Source organism: Schistocerca serialis, chromosome 2, assembly GCF_023864345.2.
Source record: "Schistocerca serialis cubense isolate TAMUIC-IGC-003099 chromosome 2, iqSchSeri2.2, whole genome shotgun sequence".
In the NCBI taxonomy this organism is placed as follows: Eukaryota; Metazoa; Arthropoda; class Insecta; order Orthoptera; family Acrididae; genus Schistocerca; species Schistocerca serialis.
The window spans coordinates 435,344,230-435,368,967 of NC_064639.1; the positions used below are offsets into that span (position 1 = coordinate 435,344,230).

The 24,738-nt window shown below is 38.8% G+C and overlaps 1 protein-coding gene across 9 annotated transcripts in view; it reads left to right on the plus strand.

The window, feature by feature from the left end:
* Positions 1–24,738, plus strand: part of LOC126457297 (GMP synthase [glutamine-hydrolyzing]) — a 178,771-nt gene that overhangs the window by 124,515 nt on the left and 29,518 nt on the right. For all 9 annotated transcript variants that reach the window (XM_050093475.1, XM_050093474.1, XM_050093476.1 and 6 more), the window contains 2 exons: positions 7,879–8,058; positions 19,112–19,237. In XM_050093475.1, the coding sequence (XP_049949432.1) occupies positions 7,879–8,058; positions 19,112–19,237 (306 nt within the window). The remainder of the gene's footprint in view (positions 1–7,878; positions 8,059–19,111; positions 19,238–24,738) is intronic.

The window sequence follows — 24,738 nt, forward strand, 5'->3', positions numbered from 1 at the left end:
ATTTGGTATTCTTCTAGCCACTGGATTTCTTTCCTCTGCCATAATAATGAAATATTGCAATTCTGCGCACTAACGTTCGGTTAAAATTTTCAAATGGTGTATATTTCTGCTCTCATTTATATACCTTTCTTGGAAGTCAAAATACGTGGTTACATCTGGAGATTCTGCCGATGTTATGGGGCTGTTAATACAGCATACAGTCGATTCCAAAATACCACAAGTATTGCTATCAGTTTATGTATTTGCACAAAAGATATATTATACCTGGTTTCTTCATTGTTGTCCACAGCAGTAAAAGAAAAAAAGCTTCAATATGTAAAAAAAAAAAAAAAAAAAAGAAGCTTCAATATGTTTCATATCCTCCCCCCCCATGAACCATGGACCTTGCTGTTGGTGGGGAGGCTTGTGTGCCTCAGCGATACAGATAGCTGTACTGTAGGTGCAACCACAACGGAGGGGTATCTGTTGAGAGGCCAGACAAACGTGTGGTTCCTGAAGAGGGGCAGCAGCCTTTTCAGTAGTTGCAAGGGCAATAGTCTGGATGATTGACTGATCTGGCCTTGTAACATTAACCAAAACGGCCTTGCTGAGCTGGTACTGCGAATGGCTGAAAGCAAGGAGAAACTACGGCCTTAATTTTTCCCGAGGGCATGCAGATTTACTGTATGATTAAATGATGATGGCGTCCTCTTGCGTAAAATATTCCGGAGGTAAAATGGTCCCCCATTCGGATCTCCGGGTGGGGACTACTCAAGAGGATGTCGTTATCAGGAGAAAGAAAACTGGCGTTCTATGGATCGGAGCGTGGAATGTCAGATCGCTTAATCGGGCAGGTAGGTTAGAAAATTTAAAAAGGGAAATGGATAGGTTAAAGTTAGATATAGTAGGAATTAGTGAAGTTCGGTGGCAGGAGGAACAAGACTTCTGGTCAGGTGCCTACAGGGTTATAAACACAAAATCAAATAGGGGTAATGCAGGAGTAGGTTTAATAATGAATAGGAAAACAGGAATGCAGGTAAGCTACTACAAACACCATAGTGAACGCATTATTGTGGCCACGATAGATACGAAGCCCACACCTACTACAGTAGTACAAGTTTATATGCCAACTAGCTCTGCAGATGACGAAGAAATTGAAGAAATGTATGATGAAATAAAAGAAATTATTCAGATAGTGAAGGGTGACGAAAATTTAATAGTCATGGGTGACTGGAAGTCGGTAGTAGGAAAAGGGAGAGAAGGATAGTGGATATGGATTGGGGCTAAGAAATGATAGAGGAAGCCGCCTGGTAGAATTTTGCACAGAGCACAACTTAATCATAGCTAACACTTGGTTTAAGAATCATGAAAGAAGGTTGTATACATGGAAGAACCCTGGAGATACTAAAAGGTATCAGATAGATTATATAATGGTAAGACAGAGATTTAGGAACCAGGTTTTAAATTGTAAGACATTTCCAGGGGTCGATGTGGACTCTGACCACAATCTATTGGTTATGACCTGTAAATTAAAACTGAAGAAACTGCAAAAAGGTGGGAATTTAAGGAGATGGGACCTGGATAAACTGAAAGAACCAGAGGTTGTACAGAGCATAAGGGAACAATTGACAGGAATGGGGGAAAGAAATACAGTAGAAGAAGAGTGGGTAGCTTTGAGAGATGAAGTAGTGAAGGCAGGAGAGGATCAAGTAGGTAAAAAGACGAGGGCTAGAAGAAATCCTTGGGTAACAGAAGAAATATTGAATTTAATTGATGAAAGGAGAAAATATAAAAATGCAGTAAATGAATCAGGCAAAAAGGAATACAAACGTCTCAAAAATGAGATCGACGGGAAGTGCAAAATGGCTAAGCAGGTATGGCTAGAGGACAAATGTAAGGATGTAGAGGCTTATCTCACTAGGGGTAAGATAGATACTGCCAACAGGAAAATTAAAGAGACCTTTGGAGATAAGAGAAACACTTGTATGAACATAAAAAGCTCAGGTGGAAACCCAGTTCTAAGCAAAGAAGGGAAAGCAGAAAGGTGGAAGGAGTATATAGAAGGTTTATACAAGGGTGATGTACTTGAGGACAATATTATGGAAATGGAAGAGGATGTAGATGAAGATGAAATGGGAGATACGATACTGCGTGAAGAGTTTGACAGAGCACTGAAAGACCTGAGTCGAAACAAGGCCCCAGGAGTAGACAACATTCCATTGGAACTACTGACGGCTTTGGGAGAGCCAGTCCTGACAAAACTCTACCATCTGGTGAGCAAGATGTATGAAACAGGCGAAATACCCTCAGACTTCAAGAAGAATATAATAATTCCAATCCCAAAGAAAGCAGGTGTTGACAGATGTGAAAATTACCGAACAATCAGTTTAATAAGCCACAGCTGCAAAATACTAACACGAATTCTTTACAGACGAATGGAAAAACTAGTAGAAGCCGACCTCAGGGAAGATCAGTTTGGATTCCATAGAAATACTGGAACACGTGAGGCAATACTGACCTTACGACTTATCTTAGAAGAAAGATTAAGGAAAGGCAAACCTATGTTTCTAGCATTTGTAGACTTAGAGAAAGCTTTTGACAATGTTGACTGGAATACTCTCTTTCAAACTCTAAAGGTGGCAAGGGTAAAATACAGGGAGTGAAAGGCTATTTACAATTTGTACAGAAACCAGATGGCAGTTATAAGAGTCAAGGGACATGAAAGGGAAGCAGTTGTTGGGAAGGGAGGAAGACAGGGTTGTAGCCTCTCCCCGATGTTATTCAATCTGTATATTGAGCAAGCAGTAAAGGAAACAAAAGAAAAATTCGGAGTAGGTATTAAAATCCATGGAGAAGAAATAAAAACTTTGAGGTTCGCCGATGACATTGTAATTCTGTCAGAGACAGCAAAGGACTTGGAAGAGCAGTTGAATGGAATTGATAGCGTCTTGAAAGGAGGATATAAGATGAACATCAACAAAAGCAAAACAAGGATAATGGAATGTAGTCTAATTAAGTCGGGTGATGCTGAGGGAATTAGATTAGGAAATGAGACACTGAAAGTAGTAGAGGAGTTTTGCTTGGGGAGCAAAATAACTGATGATGGTTGAAGTAGAGAGGATATAAAATGTAGACTGGCAATGGCAAGGAAAGCGTTTCTGAAGACGAGAAATTTGTTAACATCGAGTATAGATTTAAATGTCAGGAAGTTGTTTCTGAAAGTATTTGTATGGAGGGTAGCCATGTATGGAAGTAGAATGTGGACAATAAATAGTTTAGACGAGAAGAGAATAGAAGCTTTTGAAATGTGGTGCTACAGAAGAATGCTGAAGGTTAGATGGGTAGATCACATAACTAATGAGGAGGTATTGAATAGAATTGGGGAGAAGAGGAGCTTGTGGCACAACTTGACTAGAAGAAGGGATCGGTTTGTAGGATATGTTCTGAGACATCGAGGGATCACCAATTTAGTATTGGAGGGCAGTGGAGGGTAAAAATTGTGGAGGGAGACCAAGAGATGAATACACTAAGCAGATTCAGAAGGATGTAGGTTGCAGTAGGTACTGGGAGATGAAGAAGCTTGCACAGGATAGAGTAGCATGGAGAGCTGCATCAAACCAGTCGCAGGACTGAAGACCACAACAACAACAACATGTTTCATATGACATTTTAGTTCATTTTCAAGTGTCTTTTTCACCCTTTATGCTCGCTACTAAAAACAGGTCAGTGCACCTTTTCATGGAATAGTGAAACCTCATGTGAACACATGATACCACACGGGAGTGCTGAACATACAGTAGTATCAATCCCTTCACTGCTACAGTGTATGTGGCACAAAGCTGTCAAATGGACAAATCACAGTGCTTTGCTTATGAAGACATCACGCAGCGAGCATGACCTTGAGCCGCCTATTTAGATGTTTGCTTCAACAGTTGATTTCAAATGGCTCTGAGCACTATGGGACTTAACATCTGAGGTCATCAGCCCCCTAGAACTCAGAACTACTTAAACCTAACCAACCTAAGGACATCACACACATCCATGCCTGAGGCAGGATTCAAACCTGCGACTGTAGCAGTCGCGCGGTTCCAGACTGGCCAGAACCGCTTGGCCACACGCCTCAACAGTTGTCTTTATCAGATGTCAAGTGCAAATTACATTGCTTGCTGTTTGGAACACAACCAGACTGTACAGTACACACTGTGCACCACTCTATCAATTGTGTCTTGGTGCCATAAGATGATAAAAAAAAAGAAATTCAAACCCAATAGAAGGGGAATGAAAAGAAAGGGGGGGGAGGGGGGCGACGAAATGCCGAAAGACAAAACCTTTCACTAATAATCTCTTGACATGCATTTATTTATAGACAGAGAGAGAGAGAGAGAGAGAGAATTGAAGTTTACAACTGTGGTTTAAATAAACAGGGTGCTGAATTCCATACATTACAAAAGCTAACTGTAGGTAGAAATGTCAACACTGTAGGAAAAGAGATTGCTGCTTACCATAAAGGAGAAATGTTAAGTTGCACATTGGTACGATTAAAAGACACTTACATAAAGCTTTCGGCCACAGCCTTCATCAGTGAACACACACGCACACACACACGCACACACACACACACGCACACACACACACACACACACACACACGCGCACACGCACACGCACACGCACACGCACACGCACACGCACACACACACACACACACACACACACACACACACACACACACACACACACACACACACACAAGCACGCCTCATGTGCACACAACTGCAAACTCCAATATCTCAGGTCAGAATGCAGCTATTACGTTTAATGCTAGAAGCAGTCTGGAGGTGCCGGTGAGGGGGAGGGATAGTATTTTCCAGTTGGGGGAGAGATGAATGCTCTCTGGTGGATTGTGCAGGGACTAAAATGCCAACAGGTGCAGCATAAAGAAGTTGTTGGGCAGGCAGGTGGGGGAAAACTGGAGGAAAATAGGAGAGGAGCAAGGAAAGGTGGACGGATGCATTGGCAGAGGGCTGCAAATAAACGTGTTGGGAAATAAGACTGGGGAGGAGATAGTAGGGGGGAGGGGATGGAAGCTGTAGGATGGAGGGTAGGGGCAGCATATTACTATAGGTTGAGGTCGGGATAATTATGGGAGTGGAGATTGTGTTGTAAGTATACCTCCCACCTGTGCAGTTCAAGAAAGCTGGTGGTGGAGGGAAGGATCCAGATGGCTTGGATAGTGAAGCAGCCATTGAAATCAATGTATTGTGTTCAGCTGCATGTCGTGGTCTACTTTGGTCCTGGCCACAGTTTGGTGGTGGCTGTTCATCCTGGTGGGCAGGTGGTTGTTAGTCATACTGACATAAAAAGCTGTGCAATGATAGCAGCATAGCTGTTAAAAGACAGACTCTTTCAGAGGTGGCCCAGCCCTGATGGGGCAGAACTGGAATAGGAAGTGCTGGGTGGGTAACTGTGCAGGTTTTACACCTTGGTCTTCCACAGGGATATGATCCTTGTGGCAAGGGGCTGGGATTGGGACTGGCATAGGAATGTACTGGGGTGTTGTGGAGGTTGGGAGGGTGACAGAGTGCCAGTTTAGGAGTGAGAAGTATCTTAGGTAGGATGTCCTCTATTTCAAGGCATGGTGATAGGCAATCAAAGACCTGGCAAAGGGTGTGGTTCATTTGTTCCAGTCGGGGGTGATGAAGGCGACACCACTTTGTTGCTGGTACTTGGGGGTGAGGGGAAATGGTATGGGAGATCTGTTTGTGGTGTAGGTCTTGGGGACAGTGCCTCCCACCGAAACTTCAAGCTATGGTAACATACTGTCCCCAAGCCCTCCATCCAACAGTTTCCAGCCCCTCTGTTGTATCATCTCCTCCCCATTCTCATCTCCCAGCAGGTTTATTTGCAGCCTTCTGCCAACGCAACCGCCCATCTTTCCCTGCTCCTCTCTGTTTTTGCTCCTTTTTTCCCTACCTCCCTGCCCCACAATCTCCTGATGGTGTGCTTGTTGGCATTCTGTTCCCTGCACAATCTTCCAGACAGTGTTTGTCTTCCTCCCCACGTGTACATAACTATCACTTCCCCTTCCCCTTCCCCGCCCACTCCAGACTGCTGCTTGCATCCCACGTGATAGTTGCATTCTGGCCCGAGCTGTGGGAGGTGGTGGTCGTGTGTGCATGAGGTGTGCTTGCTTGTTTGTGTGAATGGTGTGTGTCTCTTTTTTACTGATGAAGGCTATGGCTGAAAGTTTTATGGAAGTGTCTTTTAATTATGCCTGTCTGCAACTTGATGTGTTCTCTTCACGATAAGTAGCACTCTGTCTTTTCCTACATTGTTAAAAGTTAATTCTGTCACTGTTTATTGAATTACTCATAGCTCTCATCTTAATTATGTCTTTTAATTCAGTATTTCAGAAATTTGTCATGTGTTTCACATTGCCGATATCTTCGTACATTGTTTTATGCTCACACGTGGGACAGTGTTAAGCAACAGCTGATTTAGTTAATTACTTGAATCGGGTGTGATGCTTGCATTGTTACCATCTTCGTACAGTAATCCTTAGAACCTTTCCAACATTTAACCTCCACATTTGCAAGTTATGTGATGTACGCCCCCTTTTTCGGAGCCCTAGATTTTGTTTCACACGACGTAGTAGACATTTTAATTTCATTCGAGTGATTGATCCTGTTTAATATTCCCTGTTTAATCTTTATTCCTTTTTTCTTTGTTTTCACCCCATGGCTATTCTGTTGGATCCGAATTTCTGTTAACTGTTTTATTGTTTAATAGCACCAGGACTGATTGCCAGGGCAGTGGATATTGTGTACTTGTTCAATTTGTTTGGAATCCAAACAGTGAGTTACAAAATTGCTCTCAACATTCACTGAAAGCAACTAGAGTAGTTGACAAAATGTACTGCAAAAAGAAAATGACAACTGGACATCAAACATTTTAAATCTATTACTTTGACTTTTACAAGAGTTGCAAGAAATTAATTTCAGTTAACAGTTCTGTTAAACACTATACTTGATCATAGAATCCTCTAAAAGAGCTTCAATCATTGGTCGGGGTATGTCAATTAATAAGGAGATTGTAGGCAAATCAAATAATATTTATCATTATATCTAAGCCGTATATGTATATGTTCTTGGCTTAGTGTTGGAACAGCCATTGCCAGTGGTACTTATTGTCAAGAGTGAATGTATTGTTAAAGATCATTTGATCACATTACTTTTCTTTACATCATGTGGTAATCTCAGTTACCATTGAACATCTGATCTTTGAATAGTGGTATGAAAAAGCCTTCAATTTTTTAAATATATAATTTGAGTATTACGTCTGTCATATTATTAGTATAGCCTTTGTGCAAAATAAATTTGTATGCTGCATGTGCGAACAGACAGAGTGAGGCGATCAGAACATTGGAATTGTACAGGAGAGTAGAATTCAAAACCCTGTACACCCATGCCTACAAAAAAAAATTAACCAACCCCCCCCCCCCCCCCCCCCCAACCCAGCATGACACAATCAGTGCTCTATAGTAGATTTCTTATTATATAATTTTCCTGTATGACCTAGTGTTCTGTTTTTGATGACCTTGATTTCAATAGGATATTAAATTATTTTCTTTTTATGAATATAGCATGAAAGATGGAAACTATCGCTTTCTCGACATTTCTAGAACAACACTAAGTAGAACTATAAAAGATGATATAGGTTACGTGCTGTTGCAGGTGGTTAATTATAATTACCATTGTTATGAACAAGTACAATCTGCCAAGGAATCGCCTTTTTAAGGCCAGAACAAAGTAATATTTTCATGTAATCTTGTGACATTTTAAATTTTTTTCTAGCTCACAAAAATGTATTTGAATATTATTAGTTGTGTAATGTTTAACAGGTGCGCATTCTTGGAAAAGAACTGGGTCTTCCTGTTGATTTGGTAATGAGACATCCCTTTCCTGGTCCTGGCCTTGCTATTCGCATACTTTGTGCTGAAGAGGCATACATGAAACGAGACTTCTCGGAAACCCAGGTTCTTGTAAAAATAATAGCTGAATATGATCAAATGTTACAAAAGGTGAGCTATCTTAAACTTGTAATACACTATTTAGTTTTATAGAATTTTCTTTTTCTGCTTACCTTTCTTCATACAAGCACTTCCGGTTAGATCTTAGTTTATCATTCCTGATCCATCAGTTATTAAATTTTTGATTATTTGAATTACTTGTTTGTTTGTATTGATACATTAAGTGGGTCTGCATCACTAGTCTGAACTTGCTTACTGGAAAATGTAACATGGACTGTGGAAAATATGTACAAAGGATTCAGATCTACAGGAATATAGGTACTACTTGCATTTATAAAACCAGTTCATTTATGGTTGCATCTCATACCTCAGATATTCAAAAGCACTGTACCAAAATATTATTGTGGCAAGCTACAGACATGTGGTAGTTTTCCAAAATTTTGTGAAATAATATTCCCTGTTTTGAATAGGCATGTGAGCTAAGAAATAAAGAAAAGTATTTACTTAGATCTGTAATGCTTGTCATGTTTATTGATTTGGTGTGCACCTAATGAAATCTTCTGATGCCTCTTACAACTTACTACTAAGAGGTTAGTGTTGAAATTTTCTGACACTAACTACTCTGCAAGATTATCTGGTCTTACACTGAAGTGACAAAGTCATGGCATAGTGATAAGCCCATATATAAATGGCGGTAATACCGATTATGCAAGATATAAAAGCGCAGTGCACTGGCGGAGCTGTCATTGGTACTTTGGTGATTCATGTGAAAAGGTTTCCTACATCATTATGACTGCACAACAGGAAATAAGACTGTGAACTCAGAATGGTAGTTGGAGCTAGACACGTGGGATATTCCAGTTTCGAAATCATTAAAGAATTCAGTATTCTGAGATCCACAGTGTCAAGAATATGCCAAGAATACCAAATTTCAGACATTACCTCTCTTCACAGACAGTGCAGTGACTGACACATCACTTGACAACCAAGAGCAGCGGTGTTTGGTAGAGTTGTCAGTGCTAACAGACAAGCAACACTGCATGAAATAAACACAGAAATCAGTATGAGATGTATGATGAATGTATCCATTAGGACAGCCCAGCAAAATTGGTGTTAATGGGCTGTGGCAGCAGGTGGCAAACACAAGTGCCTTTGCTAACAGCATAACATCACCTGCAGCACCTCTCCTGGGCAGATGACTATATCGGTTGTACCCTGGATGACTGGAAAACCATAGCCTGGTCAGATGAGACCGATTTCAGATGGTAAGAGCTGGACAATTACGAGTGAATGGTTTGACCATCCAGATTGCCCAACATGAATGCCATTGAACATTTATGGGATATAATCAAAGGGTCACTTTGTGCACAAAATCCTGCACCGGCAACACTTCTGGAGTTATGGACAGCTATAGAGGCAGTGTGGCTCAATATTTCTGCAAGGGACTGCCAACAGCTTCTGGAGCCCATGCCACATCAAGTTGCTGCCTACGACTTGCATCCTGGCCTTACACTGAGGTGATAAAGTTGTGTGATAGTGATATGCACATACACAGAGGGCAGTAATATTTTGTACACAAGGTATATTAGGAGATATGCCGTGACTTTAGTCACCTCTTTGTAACTCCACAACAGAATCTAGTTATGTATGTAGCATGATTTTCTTAAAAGATTACAATTGCCTCGGGAGTTTGTTTTCGAAAGAAGAGGCCTTGAACAATTCCTCTGTATGCAGACATCTGACGGAATGGGACCCACTCGTGGCTGTTACAGAGACGGGCATTTTTATTTTGATGTCAGTAACATAAACAGTCTATGAATAGGGAAGGAATGTACTTTTTACAAATAAATTCCAAAAGTCTGCAGAGCATTCTTTTCACACATTTCTCTAGAGTACTGGTTCTCAAACATTTTTCTTCTGCCCTGCCACCCCCTCCACAAGGAAAAATAGTGTCAGCCCCACCCCAGACCATTTTATTAAGAAAAATAGTAATTTTTTTGTATTTTATTTGGCTTATCTGTTTCTCTAAATTCAATTTAGAAAGCTTTTATGCAACAGAAACCAAAACTACGTGCATGACTATAATGAAAATAAAGAACAAAGGCAGGCTTTTCTCACTTTTGGAAGTATTGGATTCCCTGTGTCCTCCAACAGGACACTGAATCAGGGAACATGTTTAACATGCCATTTTACATATTGTTTTGCCACTACTCTAATTTCTTTATGAATGCCTTTACTTTTTCATACCAAGATAGTACAGTTGCCTGATTACCTTGAAGTGAAGTGTTAAGAATATTTATTTTCTCAAAAATGTTAGTGAGGTAAGCCATTTTCAGTAGAAAATCACCCTTGCTTGAAACACTCTGGCAGTGTGCGACTCTCCTCCTTTAAGAAATACAATACGTCAGTCCTCGGTTCAAACATTCTTTTTAGTTCTTTATCAATTGAAAGCCGTTGATTATTACTAATAACAGGAGTTTAGTTTGTTTAGCACCCAACTTCTCACATAATACTTTAAAATGCCTTAAATTTATAGATTTTGCCATTGTGATATTAAATGTTAGGAGCACTTCATGAATGGTTGGGATAAGTTCTTTAGCGGCCAGAATCTGCTGATGTGTCATACAGTGTGTCCGTATTGAGCTACAGCTTTAAGTTTCATGTGTGATTCACCATGAAATCCAGTCATTGAATGTGCTCCATCTGTGCATACTTCAGTGCAGTTTATTGACAAAAAATGCTTTGTCTTTGTGTTAATTCAGGTTGTTTGGTTTCAAGATGTCTCTCTAACTTCTTAGACTTTAGGCTATCAGCAGCTGAAATGGCTGAACAAATTACACTCTGCAGATGTTCTTTACCATTGATTGCAGTTTTTGTGAAGCCTAGCAATAAATAGTTTCCATCATTAGTTCTTGTTTCCATCTTTCGATTGTCTCTGTCCCCACCTCCAGTGGATGGGCCACTGGTGACTTGGATGACTTGTGTCTTCAAGCCTGGCACTAACCAGGGATCACTTCACATTGCAGGCATACTTTGCCTTGCAAAGTCTGAAATGCTGTAAGGGGGTGTCGAGATGGTTGAGCAAAAGCTTGCATAGTGTGTGATAGTTAAGGATACAGTCACAGTTCAACCAACAACAGATGATTCTGCCGATGGCCAATGTCATCCAGCCACCCCAATCTCTAAAAATATAACCGCAGTTTCATTGTCACTGACCGCGTCTGGCATAACACCGTCAGGTGAAATTGAGTACAGATCAATGGCACCTTGTTTGTTCGGAGGAAGAGATTAATATAATTGTTTGTTACTAAGAAATATTTTTTCCTCTTTTAGTATACCATGCACCCCTTGCATGCCATTCGCTCCCAACCCCACACCCTACCTCTGCAGGTTGTGCCCCACAGTTTGAGAGCCGCTGCTCTAGAGGAAATATGTTAGCTGTTACAATCAAAGAAACTTATAAGAAAGAGACCAGTTTGGGAAATGGGACCTGTATGTGGGGAAGCATTATGATGGATGTAAGTGTGGAGTGCTGTCGTACTCTCTCATGTTGGCAGTTGATCCTCATTCTGTACCATCAATTTACCAGTTGGACATAGACTGGGAGATTATGATTTTGAAAATTTTAGCTTTTATTAGTTGTATTTTCTCATTTTAGTTCTTGTGTGCAGGTGGAAAATGGTTTCTGTTGATAGTGACCTGCAAAATCACATGCAATACTGATGACTTTTTCAGTGATAAAATCTTTTGTTGTGCGTATTTGTAGAATCATGCATTTGTGTAGTGTTGACATCTGTGTAGCATCATCATATATAAATATGGTGTGGTAGCCATATTGCAGCTGGCCAGCCATTAGCCATACTATGACAGTTATGTAGATTTGTGTGTTTCCAGGTCCAACTGTGTTTGTTCATTGCATATATTCTGAGACCTGTTCATCATAGCAGTTACTGTTTCAATTTAACAAAGGTTATATATGAACTGGAGGGTTCAGTGCAATGAACAACAGTATGAACTTATTTTTATCTTTTGTTTTACCACCAACAATCAGTACCACACTATAGTCAGTACTGTAGTTGTTGCCTCGTGTGGTATGTCACGAAAACAGTTGTCAGAGAGAGAATGTCTTGCTGAACTGTTTGCGGACAATTGTTCTGATGTTCCAAGTGATTCGGATGGTGTTACTGGAAAACAACAAGGCTATAATCACCAAAGTGAGATAATTATGAACGATTGAGAGGACAAAGCTTCTGACAGTAAAAGTTGGCTGAAGAAGGACAAGATCATTATTTTGGAAATGTTTAGAGGAATTCCAGTTGTGAAAACCCTTCCCAGTGAAGTCAATAGCATTATAGACACTGTGGAATTATTTGTAGGGGATGAATTGTTCAGTCAGATGTCAGCACAATCAAACTTGTATTACGAACAAAACAAAAACCGTTATAATGAATCTCCAGTCTCCCAAATTTATGAATATCACTGTTGTTGAACTGAAGAAATTTCTGGGCATGACTATCTTAACGGAGCAAATAAAAAAATACTGTTTGATGGGCTATTGGTTAACAGATCCTCTAATAGACACACCTATTTTTGGCAAGCTAATGACCAAAAATCGATTTGAGCAGATATGGAAATCGTGGCATTTCATTGACAATTAATTACAGAGTGGTTAGAAAAACACTCTACAAAATTGAACCTGTGCTAAAGTATCTCCAAGATATATTTCAAACAGTATACAAACCTGAACAGGAGCTTCCTCTTGATGAAGCAATGACACTGCGGACAGGGCAGCTTTGTTTCTGGACTCACAATACTGGAAACCTAATCTGATGTGATTTGCTTGTTTGTATCGTTGGCAAAAGTGTTAAGTGCATAAATATCCAGTCTAGAAATATACACTGTGGGAGGAAAAAGCTTAAAGATACTATTCTCTCTATACATTCACCTCACCTTGGCATGTGGCACCACGTTTTTCAAAACAATTATTACAACAGTACGGCTATTGCCCATACACTTCTAGAAAGGAAAACAAGAGTTTGTGGTACAATTTGAAATAGTAGAGGTCTCCCTCAATGTCTACAAGCAGAAGCAAAACCTCTAAAGAAAGGTGATATTACATTTCGAAGACAAGGTGACATTTTCCTTCACATATGGAAAAATAAAAGGGATGTGTGAATCATAACATTGTGATGTACAATAAATTTATGAAAGATCTGGACAGGGCTGATCAATATCTTTTGTATTGTGGGATAATGCAGAAAACCAATAAATGGACAAAGAAAGTAGCTTTCTTTCTAATAAATTGTGCTTCGTTTAACATGTATAAAATGTACAGAAACCTAAACCCAGATATATGAAAAGAATATAAAACATTTGTGAAAAGAAGTTGCAAGACCCTGGACAAGTGATCAACAAGTTGGTGCAGAAACTGTGGAGGAAAGCGAAGCACTCCAACATGCAAAGCAAGCACCTGATAAGGATACACTTGGTCGATTGTCAGGGAACATGAATGTGCATACTGTTCGAATTATTGTGGGAAGTGGAAAAAAGAAATATCTTGCAAGACGTAGCAGAGTTTGCGCAGCGAACTGTGAAAGAAGTGGAACTAGTTACTTCTGCCAATTTTGTAAAGGCATGTATTTCTAGAGGTATCACACCTTTCAGGAATATTACATCATCAAACAAACTTGTCAGCCAAGTTTCATCAGCATCAGACACCGGGAAGTTAGCTACGTTCAAATAAGGAAGGCACACTCATTTCACACGCATCTTAACAAAAATTGCCAGGAACTGCAACAATAACCATGGCACGGCAGTTGGTATGCAATGTTTCAAGTCTGCCATTTCAGCACATGGATGCGAGAGCAACAGTCTCAATTTTGAATATTAAAGACCACTAATTTCACAGTATCTCACACTCACATATAAAGATGCTTAATCACTTCTTGTTTAACAGCATGGTAAAAACATGACTGCTTAGACCAAAAACGAGAAATGATCAGATCTTTGTTTGTGGTCAGTGTCATAATTTTTGGCACTCAGAGCCACAGAGACTAGGTATCACAACAACATGTGACTTTTCAAATGCACATTTTGGCTCGACATCCTCTGTGTTAACAACAAGCTCCATCCATGGAGAGCAGTTCTGGTGTGTGGATTTCTCCCAGCTGAAAACATTCATCTCAAAAAATGGGAGGGGGAGGCAGTGATATCTGCTGAGCTGAAGCATATAGAGCATATATAGGATGCATCGGGAAAAGAAATTGTGGCCAGTCAGCTGCCACCATATCTGCTATTAACTGTTTTCTTGCTGTGGAGTTCTTTTTTTTTCTATCTTCAGTTTCAGAACTATTCTGATTAACATGTTTTTGGATACTGTTGTTTGCTAAATGTTTTGAGATTGAACTTTGCTTTTCTATGTAACCGTTCATATGCCCACATTTCTTAATTATGTGGAACTTTTGCTTAGTAGTATACAAAACCTGTAATTGCTAAAGAAGGTGAAGGAAATTGAACTAATGAGAGAAGATAGTAAAATGAAAAGTAAAAGATGTAAAAGCAGGAAGAAATAGGGAAGACCTGTGAAAAGAGGAGGACTGTATCAGCCACTGGTTATAAGAACAGCTTTAATCTGAAACAAATTTAATTTTGGCCCAATTTGGTCTGAATTTCATTATATAGCCAACAGCTAGCCTGTGAAAATGCTGTGTCCACCACATCTTGCCCCAGGAGGATCATTAGCATGTGGTTACCAAAAGAGCAGAATAGGATAGTCTTAAAAGTAGAGTGAATCTGTCAATCAGCACATAAAACTTTCTCAAATAGCTCTGCTCCTAATATATTATCCCAGAACGGCTAAGATCCATTTCAGAGGCTGATTTGGCATGCTGCTTTTAATTTATGAGGACTGTTATCCTAATTTGAGTGATCCATGTGCAGCACTTAAATGATTGCAACCTAAAACTGTGTTCCATGCTTAGTGTCAGTCGCTTGTGATAAAGTGGAGAGTAAATGATGGAGGTGTGAAGTCAGTTACTAGTTGTTACACCCTTCTGTTTAAAAGGTATCTACTTAAGAATCATATAGTGCATTCAAATGTGATGTTATTGTATTCTCTACAGATTTCTCTCTGCTGGAAACTTGAAACGTGTTCTCGAGACTCTACTGCAGGAGCCATTATGGAACAACAGAATTTAGATTTTTATTCATAACTTATAAAATCACTATTGAGATGGATAAATTTTTATTTACAAGTGATTAAAAATCTTAAAATTTGATCTTTCTTATTGAGAGATTAGGCTAAAAAGTAGATTTAACAAGCATAGTAATTGCCTTCGTTGCAGGTATTTTGTTGTCATTCCTGTTGCCAAGAACACCAGTGGGCTCAAATAATCCGGTGGACTTTTCGGCCATTAAAACATGGAAGTAACATAAAGTTTGTTGGGCATGAATAATGTGACAATATGCAGTCCAATATGTACTTGAGTGCATTAGCCCACCAAAATAGTTTAAAAGACTATGCACAACACATTATTGGTTGAAGCAACAGTTTTGTTGTATCACAGGCAGGAGGGAAAGAGGAGAGAGAGAGAGAGAGAGAGAGAGAGAGAGAGAGAGAGAGAGAGAGAGAGAAATAAGAGCTTTGTTGCTTTATTGTTTTATGTAGGAGAAAATGAGAAAAATGAAAGAAGAAAGAAGAGGAAGCAGAGGCAGAATGTAGTCCACTGACGGAAACATGACGTTTTTATTAAGTTTTTGATTTGGTAAGCAGCAGATGTGTTTAGAGTCCCCTTATTGCTGCTATTTTAGTTTGAGGCACATGATCGTCTTAACAATACCTCTTAACTGAAGACCTAAGTGCTGTTGACAGTGGGTGAGTAATGCAACAACACACTCGTCCACAACTTTGTTCGATTAATAATGGGTTACAATTTGTTGAATATTTCTCTCATTACAGTTCATATATACTTCATTATTGATCTGTTTATTTGAAATTGGATGTGTTAACAAAACTCACTCCTTTTTACATAATCCAGTGTTTGCATAATTCAAGACACTTTCCACTCTGTTTTTGCCTTCATAAAAAGTTCTTAGCAATTTTTGTTGTTGGTGTTCTACAGATTTTTCAATATGAGGATATGATTAACCTTGCATAATTTGCTGATAGGTTTCATTTATCTATTGTCTGTATTTCCTGATTTTGTGGTATTGATGTTTTTATGTTTACTATTGATCATTACTTTATGAAGACGATTAAAAATGCATTCCTAGGTTTAGTGAAGCCCACACATTTCATTCCCATTTGTTCACTGGCGTGTAAGAGAAAGTATTTTAGATTTCATTTCAATAGATGTAGATTTTGTTTCATTTCTGCTTGAAAATGATCCTTTATGCAGCTTGATTATTAGTTAGTTTAGGCTGTAATATGGTGAGTTAGCAACTTAAACCATAGAGAGTGCACTGTGTGAAAAACCTATGCTATAAGTGGTTCCATATAATATGTTGAAGTAGCTTTCATCATTTTTTGCATGTGCAAGAAAGCACACTAGTAATAGAGGGATTGGGGAAAAGGAAACAAGAATGCAAGCCACTCATGTGTTGTATTAATTTACAATACTTAGCAATTGCTTGTGACTATGTTGAGTTGTGAAATTAGTGGCATGGGCTCTTACTCCTGAATCATGCCATCACTGATGATGATGATGATATCTGATTTAGTACAGTTACTAGTGTAGCCAAAAAATTATCTTTTGACAAAACGCAGAATTTAGCAGTAAGTGAAGTGAGTGCAGATGCTTTAGATACGTCAGAGATGCTTATGAATCGTCATTTGTAGCAGCCACAATGTCACTAAAGCATGAAAACCTACAACTACAGCAAATTACTTTCGTCACATTCAGTTAGATCGTTTGTATCCTAATACTTCAAAGCCATCCAGTTATAATCGAAAAATGATAAAGCTCATATTCAAAAGTTCACAGAGTTGTCTGCTCCAATGGCACATGCTTTTTGGAGAAATACAATCAATAATTAATAGCAGCAATGGAAATTACTGGATGGAATCATACTTAAAATAAAGGAGAGGCAACCACTCACCTGTAGTTGACTGAAGTGTGGCACAAGCGCTCGTGTGGTTGTGTGTGCGTGTGCGCGTGCGCATGTGTGCGCAACAGTGTTCAACTGGGGAATGTTGTTTTGTACATTATGATGTTTGACACCAGATTCGCAAAACTACCTAAGTAGTCAACAAAATTATTTGTAGCATTGATATTCCAATAATTTGCAAATCACTTAAATGTACTAGAAAATTAAATTATTAACATTGAGAGATTGTTTTCAAAAACATTTATCCTTATCTGAGCAGACATCTTAATTTCCACATGCCTCTCAAAAGAGATCTTAACATGGAGATCAAAAGCTCCTTTCGGAAGTTCAGAATGAGTTTTTCACTTTGCAGTGGTACGTGCCCTAATGTGAAATAGCCTGGCAGATTAAAAAGGCGTGCCATATTGGGACTTGAACATGGAACCTTTGCCTTTCATGGGCAAGTGCTCTACCAGCTGAGCTACCTGAGCGCAACTCGTGACCTTTTGTTCGTGAGGATGGATTGTGAGTCGTGCTTGTGTAGCTCAGCTGGTAGGGCACTTGGCCATGAAAGGCAAATGTCCTGAGTTTAAGTCCCGGCCCGGCCCGGCACACAGTTTCAATCTGTCAGGAAGTTTCGTATCTTTCAGAATTGTTTATTTGTTCTGCATTAATTGACAAACCATTGATATGCATCATTTTTAGACAAGTAATGTGATATTGTTAACTTGCACAAACACTGAATAAAACACTAGCTCTGATCTTATTTTGATGGCAACATAAACACTATGGTCGCTCCATATTAACAAGCAGTAACTTCTAAAATTGTGTTTGCACCATCTGGAAAAGTGAGGCTCTTAACCATGACAAATACAAAATATAGTGCTTGAAAAGAAGAGAACAGGAACCAGCCATTGTTGATAATGCTGTTTATTTGCACACATAGTGCCATTACCAATTTCAAACTGACAGGTTCGCCTTCATTTGTTTGTTCACTTTTATGTTAGATTTGTCACTGTAAACATTACTTGTTGGCTGTTCTGCAACCCTTGTGACGAAAATTCCATGGGGTGAAGGTGTCTTACTGGAACATGAACATGATGTTGCACTCCACACACAAACATTACAGTCACCTATACTTAACAGATACACTTACCCACACAACTCTAATACTTCGCAGAGGAAAGGTGCCTGGGGGTTTGGCTAGACAGTTCCACCTCCCCCTTAGGGTCTCCCAGCCATTCACGCCATAAGACTTTACTTACTTACCGCAGAAAGTGATTTGAAAAGTGGCTTATTTAACTGTAGCTGTAACTAATAACGAATGAAAACGGTGTAAACAGATCTCTTACATTGTTTTAATTTGTTATTAGATATGATCACAATTAATAGGCCATTTCTCGTATTGTTTTTCTTCTTGTATTGTTTTTTGGTATGGGGTGCCATCACTTCTATGAATTTTCACCACAAAGGGTGGAAAACAGCCAGAACATAATGTAAACATCAAATTTATTATGAACGTGAACAGCGCTCTGAAGATGGCCCTGCCAGTTTGCAAACGGTAATGGTGCTATTTGTGTAAATAAATAGCATGTTAACTGATTCGTTCTTTGCTTCTTGGTAAAACAACATATTTATAATAATGAAAAACACAATATTGTGTACGTTTGACAGAAATTATTTATTTATAAAATATTTTTTTTTTCATTTATAAATAAATAGCATTATTAACACTGACTGGTTGCGGTTTTCTCCATTTCAAAAATCTATTTTCTACATGGGTACTCTCTCAAACTGCAAATTTTTACAAAAGTAGCACAAAATAAAATATTTGGTTGTGTGTATGTAAATATATTGTAGCATTCTGGTGAAAGTAATGTAAAAGCAAATATTGATTAGGAGAAAAGTGTGAAGATAATTTGATATGATTTTTCTACAATTTTTATGAATGTGGTTGTTTTTTGTATAAATTTATAAATGTGAAAGTAAGGTTGCTTTTATTATTTTTTCTTTCTTTCAGAAACATGCTTTGCTCAACAGAGTTGAAAGTGTAACTAGTGATGATGAAAGATCTGAACTTTGTAAAGTTTCAAGTAAACAACATCTTGCTGCAACACTCCTACCCATCAGAAGTGTTGGAGTGCAGGTAGGTTAACATCTTCAAAAATTGTAAATTCAGTGAATTAAATATTTAATTTATGCTGATAACTTTTTATTAGCTGCAGTATTGAGTACATCACCCACCCTTTAAAAAGTAATTGTATTAGTGTTGTTGTTGTTGGGGTCTTCAGTCCTGAGATTGGTTTGAAGCAGCTCTCCATGCTACTCTATCCTGTGCAAGCTTCTTCATCTCTCAGTACGTACTGCAGCCTACATCCTTCTGAATCTGCTTAGTGTATTCATCTTTTGGTCTCCCTCTATGATTTTTACCCTCTACACTGCCCTCCAGTACTAAATTGGTGATCCCTTCATGCCTCAGAACATGTCCTACCTCCCCAATTCTATTCAATACCTCCTCATTAGTTATGTGATCTACCCATCTAATGTGCAGCATTTCGAAAGCTTCTGTTCTCTTCTTGTATAAACTATTTATCGTCCATGTTGCACTTCCATACATGGCTACACTCCATACAAATACTTTCAGAAATGACTTCCTGACACTTTAAGCAATACTCGATGTTAACAAATTTCTCTTCAGAAACTCTTTCCTTGCCATTGCCAGTCTACATTTTATATCCTCTCTACTTCGACCATCATCAGTTATTTTGCTCCCCAAATAGCAAAACTCCTTTACTACTTTGAGTGTCTCATTTCCTAATCTAATTCCCTCAGCATCACCCAACTTAATTCGATTACATTCCATTATCCTCGTTTTGCTTTTGTTGATGTTCATCTCATACCCTCCTTTCAAGACACTGTCCATTCCGTTCAACTGCTCTTCCAAGTCCTTTGCTGTGTCTGACAGAATTACAATGTCATCGGCGAAACTCAAAGTTTTTATTTCTTCTCCATGGATTTTAATACCTACTCCGAATTTTTCTTTTGTTTCCTTTACTGCTTGCTCAATATACAGATTGAATAACATCGGGGAGAGACTACAACCCTGTCTTACTCCCTTCCCAACAACTGCTTCCCTTTCATGTCCCTTGACTCTTATAACTGCCATCTGCTTTCTATACAAATTGTAAAAAGCCTTTCGCTCCCTGTATTTTACCCCTGCCACCTTCAGAATTTGAAAGAGAGTATTCCAGTCAACATTGTCAAAAGCTTTCTCTAAGTCTACAAATGCTAGAAATGTAGGTTTGCCTTTCCTTAATCTTTCTTCTAAGATAAGTGGTAGGGTCAGTATTGCCTCACGTGTTCCAACATTTCTACAGAATCTAAGCTGATCTTTCCCGAGGTTGGCTTCTACCAGTTTTTCCATTCGTCTGTAAAGAATTTGTGTTAGTATTTTGCAGCTGTGACTTATTAAACTGATAGTTCGGTAATTTTCACATCTGTCAACATCTGCTTTCTTTGGGATTGGAATTACTATATTCTTCTTGAAGTCTGAGGGTATTTCGCCTCTCACATACCTCTTGCTCACCAAATGGTAGAGTTTTGTCAGGACTGGCTCTCCCAAGGCTGTCAGTAGTTCTAATGGAATGCTGTCTACTCCTGGGGCCGTCTTTCGACTTAGGTCTTTCAGTGCTCTGTCAAACTTTTCACACAGTATCGTATCTCCCATTTCATCTTCATCTACATCCTCTTCCATTTCCATAATATTGTCCTCAAGAACATCGCCCCTGTATAGACACTCTATATACTCCTTCCACCCGTTCTGCTTTCCCTTCTTTACTTAGAACTGGGTTTCCATCTGAGCTCTTGATATTCATGCAAGTGGTTCTTCTTTTCTCCAAAGGTTTCTTTAATTTTCCTGTAGGCAGTATCTATCTTACCCTCATGAGATAAGCCTCTACACCCTTACATTTGTCCTCTAGCCATCCCTGCTTAGCCATTTTGCACTTCCTGTCGATCTCATTTTTGAGACGTTTGTATTCATTTTTGCCTGCTTCATTTACTGCATTTTTGTATTTTCTCCTTTCATCAATTAAATTCAGTATCTCTTCTGTTACCCAAGGATTTCTACTAGCTCTCATCTTTTTACCTACTTGATCCTCTGCTGCCTTCACTATTTCATCCCTCAAAGCTACCCATTCTTCTTCTACTGTATTTGTTTCCCCCATTCCTGTCAGTTGTTCCCTTATGCTCTCCCTGAAAATTTCTAAAACCTCTGCTTTTTTCAGGTTATCCAGGTCCCATCTTCTTAAATTATTGTAGATAGTGTTATTACTATAGTAATTGTTTGTATGAAAATGAGTCCATTAGGAATCCGAAAAATGTGATGATAATTTGAAAGATGAGTGAGCGATTTTGCACTTGTTAGTAGTATGTATGATCTGATTTATGGCTGACAGATGGTGGAGGAATGCTTTTAATTTCTTAGTAATGAAGACCTAAAACACATGGGAATCCTCCACACAAATGACACTCTCAATTTTATGACAGCCCTGTTATTCCAGTGAAGGTCAAACTTCATAACATATTTGTAATGTTTCCATAAGGTGAAGCTCAACAGCCATAAAGTATTTTATAATATGCATTTTAACCATCAACTGTTTATTTGTCCCATTAGTCATCTATCGGTTGTGGTTATTAACCATCATCCAGGATGTAAGGTACAACATATTAGTTAAAAGCATCCCTTATTCCTTTGAAGCTGAACGATATTGAAATTATCCAGTGAAATAGCACAAACACCCGACGTAATTTGTCTTAGAATACTGCCAGTCATATCTCGTGCCAAATAGACAGACATCACAGGAAAAACAAGATGAACGCTTACTAATGGGACAAATAAACAGCTGATGATTAAAATGCATATTATAATCATAACATATTGACTGGATTTGATTTGTAATGAAGCAGCTTGCACAAGATAGGGTAGTACAGAGAGCTGCATCAGACCAGGCTTAGAACTGAAGACCAAAACAGAAACAAGAGCAAATCACACTTACCAAAGTTTCAATACTTTGTAGGTAATGTTTCTAACTGAATGAAATCATACAGTTTCTTGAATGTTGCTAAAAATTGCATTGACTTACTTTATGATGCTATGAGATGAAATTAGATATGGTTAGTGATAGAAATTGGTGTGTACTGTATTGAGTGCTTGGTATTAAAGATTTTTCATATCAGCAGTCTTCAAATTTTTATGAAATTAATGCATGAATTTTTTTATTGTTGCAAAAAAATGTCACATGTTAATTTCAGTGTCCTGATGTCCGGAAAAATACTTAAAAAATTATATCTCTTATGTGTAGTCCATTAGCTTTGATTTAAGTATTTGGGCCATATGTGGCATATATGCAGTTACGGCTAACATTTTGTGGTACTAGTTTCAGGCTGGATGAGAAAACTCTTCGAAAATATACAAGAAGATATAAATATATCTAAAAACAAAGATGATGTGACTTACCAAACGAAAGTGCTGGCAGGTCGATAGACACACAAACAAACACAAACATACACACAAAATTCAAGCTTTCGCAACCAACGGTTGCTTCGTCAGGAAAGAGGGAAGAGAGGGAAAGACGAAAGGATGTGGGTTTTAAGGGAGAGGGTAAGGAGTCATACCAATCCCACTCCTGGGATTGGAATGACTCCTTACCCTCTCCCCTAAAACCCACATCCTTTCGTCTTTCCCTCTCCTTCCCTCTTTCCTGACGAAGCAACTGTTGGTTGCGAAAGCTTGAATTTTGTGTGTATGTTTGTGTTTGTTTGTGTGTCTATCGACCTGCCAGCACTTTTGTTTGGTAAGTCACGTCATCTTTGTTTTTAGATATATTTTTCCCACGTGGAATGTTTCCCTCTATTATATCCAAGAAGATATAAACATACATTAGCAGAACTAAGTTTATTTTTTAAATAATTACACTTTATGTTGATTAATGTACATGTTTATCAGAAATCAAACAAAATTATTTATCATTTGGTCTATTCCTTATGAAATTTCATGAAACATTTTCTCTCCATATTCAAACATAAAGATGCACTGCACTAAGACATGCTATGTAGGATTTTCCATTGCAATATGGATACTTGCATCAACCACGGTTTTCGAGCCAGACTGGCATGTGATCTATGCCCCCCTGTTGTACCTGACGCTGTGGAAGATCTGACACAGGACCTTCCTTCTTCTTACTGTCCAGCTGTTTTTGGACTTCGTTGCTTGACCTACCTTGTTTCTTGGATAATGTTTTGCCCTTTTTGCAGAGGGCATCTGCATCTGCAACTGCTACCTTGAAATCCACTAGGGGCATGTAGTCTGTATTTCTCCTTCTCCATAGTAGCCAGCTATTAACACAAGCTAGATCAGTTCGATGGAAGAATATTTCCAGGTACCATTATTTGGATCTGATTTGAATTCTGTAATATCCAAGCATAGAATCTTAACAGATCGACACCAGGCATGTAGTCGTTGTTGATCATCACAGAGCGCGGACAAGGTATCATTTTGTATTTCTTTTCCTTTCTGAAAAGCCTCTTATTTTTACCTTCTGGCTTGGATCCAACATATGTGGACAAATTGTTGACTACTCTGTTGTTAAATCAGGATACTACTGGGAATTGTATACCATCTACTGTTGCTACCTTTTCCTTCGTGCTACCTTGGCCATTCTTCTTCATCTTTGCCTCTTTAGGAAAAATGCAACCAGGTACTTGATTGGTGTGGACTGTTCATTATGAGTGTATTCCTTCCTTATGCAAATACACTTCCAAAGGTATACTAGTGAACCAATTGAAAAAAAAAAAAAGAGACTTGTGGTTCACGTGTTGTGGGACTGTTTGTGTGAGGTGCACAACAACATTGCTCCTAGTTCTACAGCACCAGGTGTTATAACATTATGCTGAGCTCCAGCAAAAATTTCATAATCGTAGCTGAATCCTTACACCCCACTAAGTACAAAAAAATACACTTCCAAAGGTATACTAGTGAACCAATTGAGAAAAAAAAAAAAAAAGAGACTTGTGGTTCACGTGTTGTGGGACTGTTTGTGTGAGGTGCACAACAACATTGCTCCTAGTTCTACAGCACCAGGTGTTATAACATTATGCTGAGCTCCAGCAAAAATTTCATAATCGTAGCTGAATCCTTACACCCCACTAAGTACAAAAGCTTTGAACTCCCATTTATGTGGTTTACTAGGACTGTATTGTTATAGTGAAGATCTGCACTTCATTGGAATAATCTGTTCATTCACAGCTAAAAATTGCTCTTCTGGCACGGTACTTGTAACAGTCTTTCACGCAACTGATCTAGCAGTGGGTGAATTTTGAAAAGTTTGTCATGGTTGAGGTCACTAGCAGGGACTAGATTACTGTTATCACAGAAGTGTATGAAGCATTTTATGTCTTCCCATCAGTTGCAGCTCATTATGTCACTTAAACAGCAGGGTGGCCCAGATGTTGAGGCCAGTAATACCCTATTGCTGGGAGTTGAATAATGGACATAGGCATGGTTGCACCAGTAAATTGTTCCATTTCTTCTACATCAACATTTACACTTTTATTGGGTTGGCATTGTACAAAATACAAGTTACTTTG